The sequence below is a fragment of the Oryzias latipes genome, chromosome 20 (genome assembly GCF_053564925.1).
Source record: "Oryzias latipes strain Hd-rR chromosome 20, Olatipes_Hd-rR_3.1".
NCBI classification, from domain to species: Eukaryota; Metazoa; Chordata; class Actinopteri; order Beloniformes; family Adrianichthyidae; genus Oryzias; species Oryzias latipes.
Window position 1 is genome coordinate 25,765,383 of NC_136256.1, and position 13,495 is coordinate 25,778,877.

Here is a 13,495-nt window from a genome sequence, read left to right on the forward strand (position 1 = left end):
GCCACCTTGTGTTCCTGCGTCTGGACTTCCTCTGGACTTCCTGAGTGGTTTCTGATTCCAGCAGCAGGATTCTGTCAGGATCTTACGCTGTCGCTCTGTCGTTGTGTGGTCCAGCTCCTGGTCTTCCCACCTCTGCCTGTATTTGCTTCTGGTGGCTGGGTGGGTGGGGGGGTGGGTGTGACGTCTCCTCTGCTTCATGGGGGGAGCAGGGTCCCACAAGCTGTCATCAGATGTTTGTGTGCGCAGAGTTAATGTGGATTTTCTGTCCTGTGTGTGCGAGCGCGTGTTGGAACTGTGGCCTGACTAATCTGCATGCTTCTCGCTGGTTCCTGTCCTAACAGGGGGTGTCATTTGATCAAGTCAATAATCTGCTGATTGAACCTGCTCGAATTGAGGAGGAAGAGGTCTGTACCTTCTTTTCCCATCCGATCTGTCTACTAGAACTTCCCTCACCCTGTCAACCGCCTCTACACAGCAATCGAACAGAAATTCACTGTTCATCCAAATGCTTTTGATGACATACAGCTCTCTGTGGCAGAACCTTTACAAACAAAAAATCCCTATTGTTACTTCACTCATTTATATACTTTACTCATTTGGTTCTTATTCAAATTAGTTCCGTTTTGTTGGAATTTTCGGCAGAAATTGATTTTTATTTCATATGTTTGTTTGTTTTTAAGTTGTGCACCAAATTAATTTGTGCAACTTCCACAAAGCTTCAGTCACAAATTGTTCTTTTACAGAAACATTGTTACAAAAATGATCAATTCCAAACATTTTAAAGTATTTTTACGTAAATTTAAACGCTAAAAAGACAAGAAAACGTCATTTTAAAAAATTTAATTTCAGTTTACTGGTAAATTAGAACGTTTTGACCTGTTTTTAAAAAGCAAATATCACAAGTGTAGTTCTTTAGGTTTTTGTGTGTTTGATAACATCTACACAACTTTAAAAAAAAAAAAGACAAAGCAAAGCCTTTTCAAATCCTAAGAAAAACAAAGATAAATTCTTTCTGCACAAGGCGATCGCTCAAACCGTACCAGCTCCTGTTGAGGCCAAAAAAGACAGATATAAATACTGCGCTGTGTTAAAGCGTATAACTCCTTTAAATCAATAATAATAATAATAATAAAACGTTTACAGCTCTTATCTTTTTGTAGCAACAGGTGTTACCTTAAGTTTTATGATTTTTGGCCAAGTTAACAAACTAAAGTGTAAATATGTTTTATTGGCCTTAATTTAGAATGATAAAGAAATGTCTTCTGAGGTTAATTGTTTACTGTTTGCTGTTTATTTCCCTGCTGAATAAACAGAAGGACATTCTTTAGAAATTGACTGAAGTTTTAAACTTTGATTTAATAAAAAGGGGGGACAGTAACGGAGCTGGAAAGTTTGTTTCTTTGCACTTTTTCCTCTCATAAAAACCATCACACCCAATCCCAGCACCAGGTTCTGGCACATTGCACCTCTGCTGCTTTCCTGCTCTTCGTCGTTCTGCCTGTGCTGCTTTCATGTGACTGTTTGCTCTGTGATTTTGCAGCTCACTCTAGTCAGAACTGCATCAAAAAATCTGATTTCAACAACAAAAAAAGTAAATTCTGAAAGTGCATACCTACAGGAAAACATATATTGGCTTTTGTTCCTTCTGTTGGGCATAATTTTCTCCAACTATTTGGAAAAGTCTTGTTAAATGGGACGTTTTTTTCTTCTAGATAAATAGGTCTGAATTTGCAGCACAGTGAAGGTCGGATGCTGATCTCTGCATGTTTGTGTCTGAATCTTCTCTTTCCCCCTCCACCTCTTCCTGGTTTGTCTCCTTCCCCATGTTTTTTCATGGCTCTGCAAGTGCACAGACTACACACCTGGTGTGCGTTTTGTTAGCATTTAACACAAACACCTGCAGACACAAACCGCACCTTTTACTTTAAGTGAGGTTTTTAAAAGACGCCGATGTTTTTGCCAAATGCGTTTGGTTCTGCATTTGCCTCCGGGGCTTTTCTTGGGTGTTCACTGTCTGTATCTTTGACCGGAATTGCAGCACACTCTGACCATCGTGCGGCAGACGGGCGGCCTCGGCATCAGCATCGCTGGAGGAAAAGGATCCACGCCTTACAAAGGAGATGATGAGGTCAGATGAGTTCCGGCTCCACGGTAGAAGCTTTGAGCTTCAGCCTCATCCTCCTCTTTTGGACTTTCAGGGAATCTTCATCTCCAGAGTGTCTGAGGAGGGTCCTGCGGCGAGGGCGGGGGTGAAAGTGGGAGACAAACTCCTGGAGGTGAAGATCTAAAACGTTTGTCGTGTGTTTTTTTTGTCTGAAAATGTTTGTGGGCTTATCATAGTCTGTTTCTCAGGTAAACGGCGTAGACCTGCATGAAGCAGAGCACCACACTGCCGTGGAGGCTCTGCGGAGCTCCGGCGCCACCGTCTCCATGACAGTCCTGCGGGAGCGGATGGTGGAACCGGAGAACGCCATCACCACCACGCCGCTGAGACCCGAGGATGACTACTTCCCACGGGAGAGACGGAGCAGCGGGCTGGGCTTCAGCGTGGACGCCAGTCCACCTGGACAGCGGCAGTGCTTCTCCACCTGTCTGATCCGCAACGACAAGGGTCTGGGGTTCAGCATCGCCGGGGGGAAGGGCTCCACGCCATACCGCACGGGAGACATGGTGAGATGCCGGCCAACAGGTTTCTCATGAGTCTAACCCTGAAAGCAGTGGGTTAAAAAACAGGAATAATATAGGAGAAGAGTCGGGGACCGGATGTCGGGAGGTAAAGTTTCCACTGTTCCCGTCACAGAGCGACGTCCATTCAGGCCGCAGCGGTTACCGTCATTACCACGGCGACAGAGATATGAATAGCCAGCCTTGAAACCCGAGAGGACCGCTGTAAATGGTCAGGGTGGAGGTGTACGCTTTAGAAAAGTCCAGCGCTGCATCGTGTGCAGCTCGAAAGCTGAGACTCCTAAACTCTGGATCCAGGCAGGTCTGCCTGCGAGTGCGGCCCGCTCTGCAGCAGATGCTGACAGACTGCATGCACCATTTATCTGAGCAAAGGTGACACTCAATGAACGTGTGAGGAGTAGATTATAGGAAATTTCCTGCAGGATTTTACCTCCTGAACGAGTTAAACTCATTGTTTCCGCAAAGATATGCATCAAGCAAAGAGCGTTCTGTGTTTTTCAGAGACGTTACATGAGGAGAACGTCTTTAACATCCCCGTCAAGCAAACGGGACGTCTGTAACCCGGTGTTTTGTTGTAGGGAATCTACATCTCCCGGATAGCCGAGGGTGGAGCGGCACACAGGGACAGCACACTGCGAGTGGGCGACAGGGTGATCTCCGTGAGTATTTCCACTCCACATTTCTGTTACGTTTAGTGTGTTTTCAATAAAGTTTTCTTCATGTTCTGACCCAGGAGTGAACACAAAAGCTCATGTTTTACTAACAAGAAAACTGTTATCGTCCTTTTCATTTTAATAACTCTTTCTTTTGTCAGTCTCTGGATTTCTCCTGTCCTTCTTAGTGTCTTCCTGCCCCCTCCCTATATAATCTCACCCTGCAGCTCGATACATTTATAAATTCCAGTAAACGAGTTCTTTTTATGCTAGCGTTGCGTCTCCGGCAGAGCTTCTGTTCTATCTCTACTCCTGCATGCCCACTAATGCATCACGCGTCTCCCTTTGCCTGCTCGGTGGTGGGTTTGGTGTTGGGTGGTGTGGGCTGAGCGCGCTGCTGCAGATGTGGCCGGCGTTCGTGACCACACCCGCAGCAGCACGCCGGACCCCGCGGTAAGAGCTGCTACTGTCGGGTCAGAGCTGACTTTCTGTCACACGGTTTGAAGGAGGTGCATGTCTGGGAGCTCTTTTATGAGTCCAAATACACTAAAGGTTCTTTTTTTTTTACTGGTTATTTACTCTTGCAGTAGAGAAGTATCCAGCTTTATGTGCATAAATGTGGTTTCACATTTCAGAATGCAACAAAAAGCCTTGTATCACTTTATTTGTAGGCCTGCTTTTATATGTGGTTAGAGATAAAACTACAGATCCTTAAACTCCAGGTTTTATTCTTTCCTGCCGCAGTCCTGGTCTGGAAAAGAACCAGACTGATTCTGCAATTCTTACTCTGAGCAAAAAACAAAAACGTACCAGAGTTTACACACAGCTAGCACCCGGTGAAAATGAATTTGAGCACAGTGACCAACAACCCCCCCAAACAGAGATGACATCACAGCAGGAGAAACCGTCAAAATCTCAAAAACAATAGTTCAAAATCCACTAACAAAGCCAACACTCATGTGTTGGGGATATCCACAGGAAGTTTTGGATTTACTATGGTATGGCCACAGGGATGGCTTGGCGATTTTTACATTTTAGCACAATATGAGAAAATACTTTTATTGTAGCGATTTTCACAAAATTTCACACACACTCCACCAGGTTAAGTCTGCAACAACCAAAGTTTGTTGACCTTTGACTTCCCCCCATCCTGAATTAATATAAAATCACCTCAGAACTCCTCAAGCATAAAAAAAACAAACATTGGAGTTTTGTAGATTTTAAACTATGAGCTCAAAAAAGTGGCCCATGTTACTGTTGTTTATTTTAGTTTTTGGAGCTACGATAACAAATCAGTTTCTCTGCCATAGCATCAATTGAAATTCTCTCTATTTTTATCAGACTATTGTGAAATTTTACTACATGAGTCTTTGGCTCAAGCTTAACCAAATGATATGACACACATATTAAAAATGTGGGTGTGGTTAACAAAAAAACTCTGTTGGCAAGGAAACCCAAAAGTGAACTTTTGCCAATTCTTGTAAAAATAACGTAGATCAGCCAGCCGGCATTTAAGGAAAAGTTTTTTATATGAATTTGTCACCTGCAGCCAGGGTGGGAGGGGCAGATGGGCAAAGTGAGGCAGCAATTCTGCCAGTGCAGACAGGCCACAAGGGGGCAGCGAGTAGCGCCTGCAGACCACACAACAAGTTCTAATGTTTGGCATTTATAAGTCTTGGTTATCATCAAGCTTATTTAGGAGCCAATCACTTCCATTGGTGGTTTTATGTAAACAAATGCAGGAAAGGCTGGAAAAAGTAATAATAAATAAATAAATAATAAAAAATATAAATATTGAGGTTTTTAGGAGTGTTTTTAAATATAGATTCCTGCTTGCTTGCTCTTTCCTCCTAAAGTGAACCTCCTGCAGCAGCCCTCTGTCTTTCTCCCCAAAGGTGCTCTAGATGTTTCCTCAACTAACCGTGCTCGCCGTGTCGCTTTCACAAAATCTGAAACCTTGAGTTGACGACGTGCATTAAGTGGACAGGCTGGTGTTTGCATCTCTTGAGTCTTCCTGGTTGGTTCTGCTGTTGATCCAGATCAATGGTGTAGACATGACAGAGGCCAGGCATGACCAGGCAGTAGCTCTGCTTACCGGCACCTCCCCCACCATTACACTACTGGTGGAGCGAGACCCGAATGCACCAGCGGGCTCTCCAGGTCAGAATCGGGCGCGCTCCCACTCACCTCCGCCTCCAGAGCCGTCAGATTCTCCGGACCAGGAGGAAGACGGCTTCCAGGGGAACCATTCGGGCCGGATGGAGGACGAGTACCCCATCGAGGTGAGATCAGGAGGACCGCTGAACTGTTTTTTTTTACACTGTGTGGACAGAGCTGTGTGAACCTGATCAGAATCCTCAGTTTGACCTCATGTGACTCATGGCTTATTCTTCATGCTGTCCAGCTCCAGAGAAGATGGTGCATGGTATGAAGGCTTGGTGTGGTGAACATCCTTTAGGTTGTTGTCTGGAGACACATGTTTGTGTTCCTGAAAAACTAGACAGATGTCTTACGTGTGCCGTTTTGGGTCTTGAAACATTTGCCAACACAAGTGTCTGATCCAAACAGGAAGTGACCCTGGTGAAGTCGGGAGGCCCTCTGGGCCTGAGCATCGTCGGCGGCAGCGATCACGCCAGCCATCCTTTCGGCATAAACGAGCCCGGGGTCTTCATCTCAAAGGTACCGCTGCGAACACGCGCCTCGTCGGCTCGTTTGACGGCGTCTCACTCGTCCCGCTTCTCGTCCTCAGGTCATTCCTCACGGTCTGGCGTGTCAGAGCGGACTGCGCGTTGGCGACAGGATATTGGAGGTGAACTCCACCGACCTGCGGCACGCCACACACCAGGAGGCCGTGCGCGCCCTGCTGGCCAACAAGCAGGAGATTCGGATGCTGGTGCGGAGGGACCCCTCGCCCCCTGGGATGGAGGAAATCTTCATCCAGAAGCAGCCAGGAGAGAAGCTCGGCATCAGCATTCGGGGGGGAGCCAAGGGGCACGCCGGAAACCCCTTCGACCCCACAGATGAGGGCATCTTTATTTCCAAGGTTCTTCCACCGTCTAAAGCATCAGATCTCTGCTCATCTGACTCTTGAGCGTAGATTACTGGATTATGGAGAAGTGTGAGCGTGCTGTGGCCGTACTCCTCAGGTCAGCTCGACAGGAGCTGCAGCCAGAGACGGAAGACTGCAGGTCGGGATGCGGATCCTGGAGGTGAACAACCACAGCCTCCTGGGAATGACCCACACGGAGGCGGTGCGGGTCCTCCGGGCGGTCGGGGACTCTTTGGTTGTGCTGGTGTGTGACGGCTTCGACCCACGCAAGGTGGCTGCTGTGGAGGTGAGACAGGCTTCTGCGGAAAGATATTTGAGTAAAGCAACGATTCTGAGAATGTACTCTCATTTTTGACAAATTAGATGAAGATTAGCTCCTCCTTGGGCCGTGGATTCAACACGAGAGTCTTAAAGGGCTTAAAAACCCCAAAATATCTATGTATAAATGCTCATTTATATCAATTTCTTAGATATCTTTAGGTAACAAAACAGCTTTTCTGTTGAGTTTTTATTAAAGTTTAATTAAAACTTTTATCCTGTTCTTGTGAATCAGTCATTGAGTTTTCATGACAGTTTCATGACTTGGTAAACATCTTTTTATTCTGTCAATGAAAATAATTTTGAAGTTGACCTGAAAACGAGGAAAAACCCAAACGAGCAGCCGCTGCAGGACAGCTTCTCTCTGATCAAAGCTTCTCGAAAAAGTTAAAGCATTGTGAATAAAAAATGAAAAAAACTGATGTTCTTCCAAAGCCACAAACCTTTAGTTTTGTTGTGTTCAGTGTTTACTGATTTTAAGCTTAATATTGATTTGTGATGATGTAAAATTTGAATTATCGTCAGTTTTAAAGGAAATTGCGGTTTGTTGCAGGCGTCTCCTGGGATCATCGCAAACCCGTTTGCCACAGGAATCGTACGCAAGAACAGCATCGAGAGCATCTCCTCCATCGACCGGGAGCTGAGCCCAGAGGAGATGGACATTTTACAGAAGGTGATGCAAGTTTATTTTTTTTACAAAGACTTTGGCTTTAGCTGTGCGGTTCCTCTGGGATGGGCGGGGCCAACATGCTGTTGTTGACCAGCCTTTTCCTGCAGGAATCTGAGATGGTGAGAGAGACGTCACAGTGGGAGCGAGAAGAGATGGAGAAAGTGGTGAGTAGACTTAAAACACGTCCCCATCGCGACAGTAGGATTAAAAAAATGAGGGAAAGTTGATTTGAAATAGAAAATAAAGTCAAGCGGTCTCAATCAGTCTATGAGCGCATGAATGAAGCTCCTCCTCTGCACGTATGGTTTGAAAGATCAGTTCCAGCTTGCATGCCTTTTTTGCTTCAACAGTAAAATGAGCGGACTTCTGTTTAATGTGTGCGGGTTCTATCCTTTCTCTCTTCGTTGTCTGCTCCTCCGTCTTCCTCGCCGCTGCTCCTCATCCTCCGTACGCGTTCCTCTGCTCTGAATCCTGTCTTTTGTTTCTTTTTCCACCGTCTTGTGTGGTCGGCTGTCTTCCTTTCTGTGCTGCCCCTTTCCTGTCATTGTGAAGGAGCGAATGCGCTTGGAGCGCGAGGAGGCGACACGCCTGCTCGAGGAGGAGACGGAGGTGAGACACTCGTGCCGGGAGACGGCCAGATCCGACTAGTCTGTGCTGCGTTTTAGTCACTGACAAAAGAGAAGGCAGCGATCCAATCATCATTTTAAACAAAGATCTGTCGTAGAAAAACACCCTAAAACCCACTCTGATCATCTTTGATCTGTTTTAAAAGTGTCTTCAAGTGTCTTCATGCCGTTTTAGGCCAAAATAAAAAAAAATAAAAAGTAGTTTTCTAGGACATAGTTTCTGCAGCAGCAGGAGTTCGTTCCGCGTCCGAGTTGTGGGCGGGACCACTGGCGTGAAGCAATCCCACCGCCCTCGCTGTTGCTCAGAGCTCTGTGTTTACATGCCCTCCCACTAGCTTACAGCCCCTGACGCACCCCCTGACGTCAGGTCAGACGAGGAAAATGGAGCGGAGCAGGGAGTTCGTGGCCCACCCAGCGTATTTTAAACGTCACAAATGCATTTTCTCGTCTGCTCCTGATTGATGACTAATTCTATAAAGAGATGCTGGAAATGCACTTTTAATCTTAATTTTCTTTATAAATGTCCTCCAACGTCAGAAAAAATAAAAAAAAAACCACAATTTTTAACAGAGTGGGTCTTTGAGGCTCTAGACGCTCTGAGATCTGTAAATATTTATCATATTTTTCTTCAGTTTAGAGGTTTATTTTTTTTGCATCTGGACTCTCTTTAGCTCTAAGATATTCAACATAGACTCAAAATAAATCTCCTCAGATCGAATTCAGAAGAAATAGAAAAACCTGAAGGGACTATGACAGACATAAAAGTGGGCATACTGAGGACTCAAAAAGGGAGTTAAAAGGTTAAAATTGTCGCCTTTTCTAGAGGTTTAACAATTGAAGGCTGACTATGAAACACAGTAAAGGCTTGATTTAAAACAATCACCCTTTATATATTAGTCATAAATGAACCTGCAGCTCCTATCCTGATGCCCTCCAACGCTAAAAATGCCTGTTTTTTTCTCCCCGCTGACACAACTTCTTTTAATGATCTGAAACGATGATGCCTTTTCTGACTTCTTGTCTGTTCATTGTCCAACAGAATATCAGCAGCGGACCTTTGAAGCTGGACTACAAAACGCTGGCTGCCCTGCCCACCACCAGCCTGCAGAAAGTCAACAGGGTGAGCCTGACTCCAGCTTTCTTCCCCACGTCCACGGGGGGGGGGTGTTCTGCGTTTCAAAAGAAAGACTCTTATCGGGCTGCTAACGTGACCCGAGCTGGGGGGCCTCCGAGCTCAAAATAGATTCAGATCGTGGGACCGGTGAAGTGGAGGAACGGGGAGAATTTATTTTAAAGAAAAAAAGAAAAACTAAGCAAGAAAATAACCAAGAACAAATAATGAAGGGAAATGATTTCATTTAATAAAAATATAAATCAGTGAAGGTCTGTGAGGGTCAAGGGGTGGGGGACAGCTGCCCGCCATGGAGCTGTCGGGGATATTTTAAACTGGCATCTGGCTCGGAGTTGGACAGACCCCCCCGTGTGGGAGGGCCATCAGCTGAGGTGGGGGGTTCAGTTGAAGCTCTCAGCGTCCCGCGTGGAGCCGTTTGGTGGATCTAAAGCAGTGAGTTTCCTCCATCGTTCTTCTGGTGTAAAACTTTCCTGTTCTGTACTTTTATTCAAAAGGCTATTTTAAAGGTCTTAGTGCTCATGTGTGGCTTCAGGGTTAGAACTTCACCGTTTGTGTCGTGTGCAGCTGTTCATGCTTGTGTCTGACAGACCAGAATAGCCTTCCAGCTACGGTGAAATGTGGGACTCTGAGGAGGTAGAAATCCCTGCAGGTTTGCTGTGTTTCTGTTCAGAGCTCTGTGACTTACAGCGAGACACTAAAAACGTCATCCCGATGTGCCTCTCTGGCTTTGTCCGGCTGTTCTCCCGAAAGTTCAGTCCCGCTTTCTAACCTTGCGTCGGGCTGAGCTCAAAACTGAATGCCTTGGATGGGAATCGTTTGGGTCAGTAAAGTGTTTGGTTGAGCAGCTCGGTCCACGTTGCCCAGCTGTCCCTCAGAGTCTGCATTTTAACCCCTGACCTTCATCACACCACCAGTCCTCATCGTCAGCGTGCGGAGCAGAGCTGCTTTGTCTAAATGGCGTTCGTCCTGCATTTGGGTCACCTCTGTGGAAGGTGGTGTTTGTGAAGGAGGGCTGATAAAGGTTATTCATAGCAAAGACGCCCATCTTTTTCCAAACAGGAGTTTTTTCATTTATATTTATAGTTTGTGTGAGATTTACCAGCTAAACTTTATCAATATCAGGTTTTTTTTTATTCATTTCTTCCTGTCTTTCCATCGACTGTAAATGAGAACTGGACTGAGTGTGACGTCATCCATTAAAAAATGTCTTTCTTCTGGCTCCAACCAAATGAAGTCAATTCAGTCGCCCTTTTTTGGGGGGATAGAGACACCGCCGTGTTGGTGCCAGACGTCGTCAGTAAGGAGTGATCGTTCTGGTTCAGTCGGAGTCTACGTTTCTATGGCAACCCCTCTCATTAAGGAGGAGTGAGCTTGTTGGAAGTCCTCTCCCCCTACTACTTGAAAGCGGGGCCTGGAGAAACCTTAAATGAAACGTTTTGAATGTTGGACGTGGGGGGCCAGCAGGCCCCACCCACATTCATTGAGGCATCTGATTGGCCGGTTTTTAAACTGAATAACTTGAATAAAAAATGTTTAAATAAAACGGGATTAGCAAGAACATGTTAAAAAGATAGCAGAGCAAGAATGTTGATTCTGACCAACAGAGTGACTGAGTAACAGCTGTTCCTCTATAGAAGTCTTTGGGACTTCGGCTTTTGGAGCCACTTCCTGTTTGGAACGCCAGGGGGGAGGAGCCACTCAGTCCAGTTCTCAGATACAGTCTGTGTCTTTTCTCCTTTGTCCTTGGATTTGTTTTGAAACTTGAATTATTTTTGCTTGATCACACCATCAGACATAGCGGTGTAAATTCATCCATGTTGCCATGGTTACATGTTCACAGATTTATGTGAAATCAGACAGCATTTTATTCCAAACCATAAACTCAGGGGTGTCAAACTCAAGGATTCGGGCCGGAGTCCCACATGTTTTCCAACTAACCTTCCACTGAAGCTTCTTACTGGCAGAACACGCCTGATCCAGGTAACCCGCAGCAGGAGGGGCGGGGTTCTTACAAAAACCAGTAGGACGTTGGCCCTCGAGGCCTGCAGTTTGCCATTTTAAAAGGACAAAGCAACCTTTTTCCGTCTGTTTCCCATCGTTTCAGCTCCTTTTTTGTGGTTCTGGTTGTAGCTTCTCCTCCATCTCTCCTCTGCTCCTGCTTAGTTCTCTCATTCTGTCATGGAGGCGCCGCTGCAGGCTGAGAGCAGAGTCCCCTTAAACCCCCCGAGCTGTGGCCTGCGGCCCGGCAGCAGTTATCCCCATGGACCCCAGGTAGCTACCAGTGACAGCGGCAGCTCCACGTCAGCTTTTGATTCAACAGTCTGTCTGGACCAGGAGGAGGAAGAGGAGGAGGAGGAATGCTTGGTGGACTCGCAGCCCATGTGCTTCAAAGAAAACCCCTTCTTAGTGGCTAATCGCAGGGGAAAGGCTCTTCCTCCCGGAGAGCAGATCCTGTCGGGGCCTCCTGTGGGCTACGGCCGGCAGGGCCAGCTGCAGCCCTGGCTGTTCAACAAGGCAAGCCCTCTGCCTGCGTTTGGCGTGGAGGCTGCATGTCGCGTTCACCAGACGTTACCCCCGAGGTTGAAACCAGGACTTCACTTTTCATCAAAGGCTGCATGGTTTTGCTGTGAGCACAGACTTTCTGAGGCGCCCCAGCTGGACCAAATAACCCCCCCCCCTGCAGCATGTGCACCACGAGTAGTGTTTTAACGGAGGGGAACTAACTCGTTACTCGTTTTCTTCTTTTCTTTTCATGTTTTCACTTCTGCTTTTTTTCCAGGCGCCCTCCTCCGATTACACCCGAACGGACAGCCCCGTCAGGGAGGCGCCGTACTCGCCCAGCTTCCAGCCGGTGAGCCCCGCCCCCTCCGCTTTTCTCCCTTCCACCTTTTCCATCCTTTTCCGCGAGTCCCATCCGGCTCTCTCCGGCAGCTGACCTGTCGACTCTCCTCCCGCTCTCAGCCCAGCCACCACTCCTCCAGCAGCTCCCTGTGTGCAGGCAGGGAGACCCGCTTTGTAAGTGGGGGCTCGCAGCCCCCTCTGCTCTGGCCTGGAGTTGAAATGGCTGAGCAGCTGAAAAGCATGCGCTGCTTTGCCGTGGATGCGCTTCCGTTACAGAGTGGAGGTGTTTTTCAAAACTCTGCTTCTTCAACAGTTTTCTAAATGATTTCCCCTGTAGTTCTTAGATCTCCAGGAGGAATAGGCAGCTCTAACTACTTTTGGTGGCATTTGGACTTATTGTTTATCTAATGGGAACTTTTTTCGTGCAACTTTCTCGTCATAGAAAATTAATGAATGAGCAATATCTGCCTCTATTACGCCCCCATGTGGTCAGTTATGACACAAAACGTCTAAAGTCGTAGACACAAGATTCTTTTCACCTCAGATTTTCTTGGATGCCAGAGAAAGTTTTTAAGACCACCCACTTCCGTTTTACAAGATTATCCGCCATTTGGGATTTGTACATTTCTCTTGTGGCTTCCTATTCCACATACTTTAACCCTTTTTTTATGTCTTAGATGTCGCCGGTGACTCCTAAATAACAAACACTCTGATGTACCGTAACGCCCATATGCAGCACATTACTGATGTGATGTAGCTAGTGCTAGTGGAAGCTAGTGCTACTTACGCAAAGCGGTTATGTTAATTGCGTAAACGGTTGAAGACTTACATTACTTAAAAGAAAGTCAACTCTGGAGCTAAAGCTCTAGTGCAAAAGGGGTTGAAAAATAGGGTAAAGCAATTTAGAAGAGAAGTTGTCAACTTTTTTTATGCAACAAATCCTCAACAGATCAACCCAACCTCATTTTAGACCACAGTGTTTATTTAGACATTTATAGGAACTATAATAAACAGAAATATAGACAGAAGTGGACTTGTAAAGCGGGGGTCTCCAACCTTTTAGTGTCAAACTGTATTTTTCCCTGCAGCGGATTTAAACCATTTATAATTTAAATTTTGTGTAGGAACCATATTCAAGTGTGATATAGATTTTTCCATTTAGGGGGGGCTAAAAAGTCAGACGCCAACTTCAGCCTCTTCCGATTATTTAAGTGAGGATAAATACCAAAAAAAACACAGCCGCTTTACAGCGTAGCGGATGGATTTTTGACCGAGACGTGACATGCGTCAAGAATGAGTCTGATGTAGTGGAGAGAATCCAGTCGCTTTCCCAAAATAAGACATCCGGTAGAATCAGATTAGAAATAAAATGTAAGCTATGTAGGTGGTGTTTTTTCTTTTCCTCCAGGGACCAACTGTCCAGACATTGGGGGCCACAGTTGTAAAACATTAAACATCAAATCTAGCTCTCTAGCACCACCTGGTGGTGACTTAGAGGATTTTATTCTATCTTGATCGTAT

At 46.1% G+C, this 13,495-nt stretch overlaps 1 protein-coding gene across 50 annotated transcripts in view; it reads left to right on the forward strand.

Moving 5' to 3' along the window:
* Positions 1-13,495, forward strand: part of scrib (scribble planar cell polarity protein) — a 67,410-nt gene that overhangs the window by 33,113 nt on the left and 20,802 nt on the right. For 22 of the 50 annotated variants that reach the window (XM_023950161.2, XM_078938465.1, XM_078938454.1 and 19 more), the window contains exons 16-29: positions 342-404; positions 2,039-2,128; positions 2,199-2,276; positions 2,353-2,670; positions 3,264-3,344; positions 5,378-5,620; positions 5,907-6,017; positions 6,088-6,381; positions 6,485-6,673; positions 7,259-7,378; positions 7,483-7,539; positions 7,928-7,984; positions 9,041-9,121; positions 11,913-11,984. In XM_023950161.2, the coding sequence (XP_023805929.1) occupies positions 342-404; positions 2,039-2,128; positions 2,199-2,276; positions 2,353-2,670; positions 3,264-3,344; positions 5,378-5,620; positions 5,907-6,017; positions 6,088-6,381; positions 6,485-6,673; positions 7,259-7,378; positions 7,483-7,539; positions 7,928-7,984; positions 9,041-9,121; positions 11,913-11,984 (1,854 nt within the window). Of the gene's footprint in view, positions 1-341; positions 405-2,038; positions 2,129-2,198; positions 2,277-2,352; positions 2,671-3,263; positions 3,345-5,377; positions 5,621-5,906; positions 6,018-6,087; positions 6,382-6,484; positions 6,674-7,258; positions 7,379-7,482; positions 7,540-7,927; positions 7,985-9,040; positions 9,122-11,912; positions 11,985-12,094; positions 12,149-13,495 lie in introns of all 50 variants that reach the window. The other 28 variants (XM_078938479.1, XM_078938466.1, XM_023950164.2 and 25 more) reach the window with 4 other exon arrangements.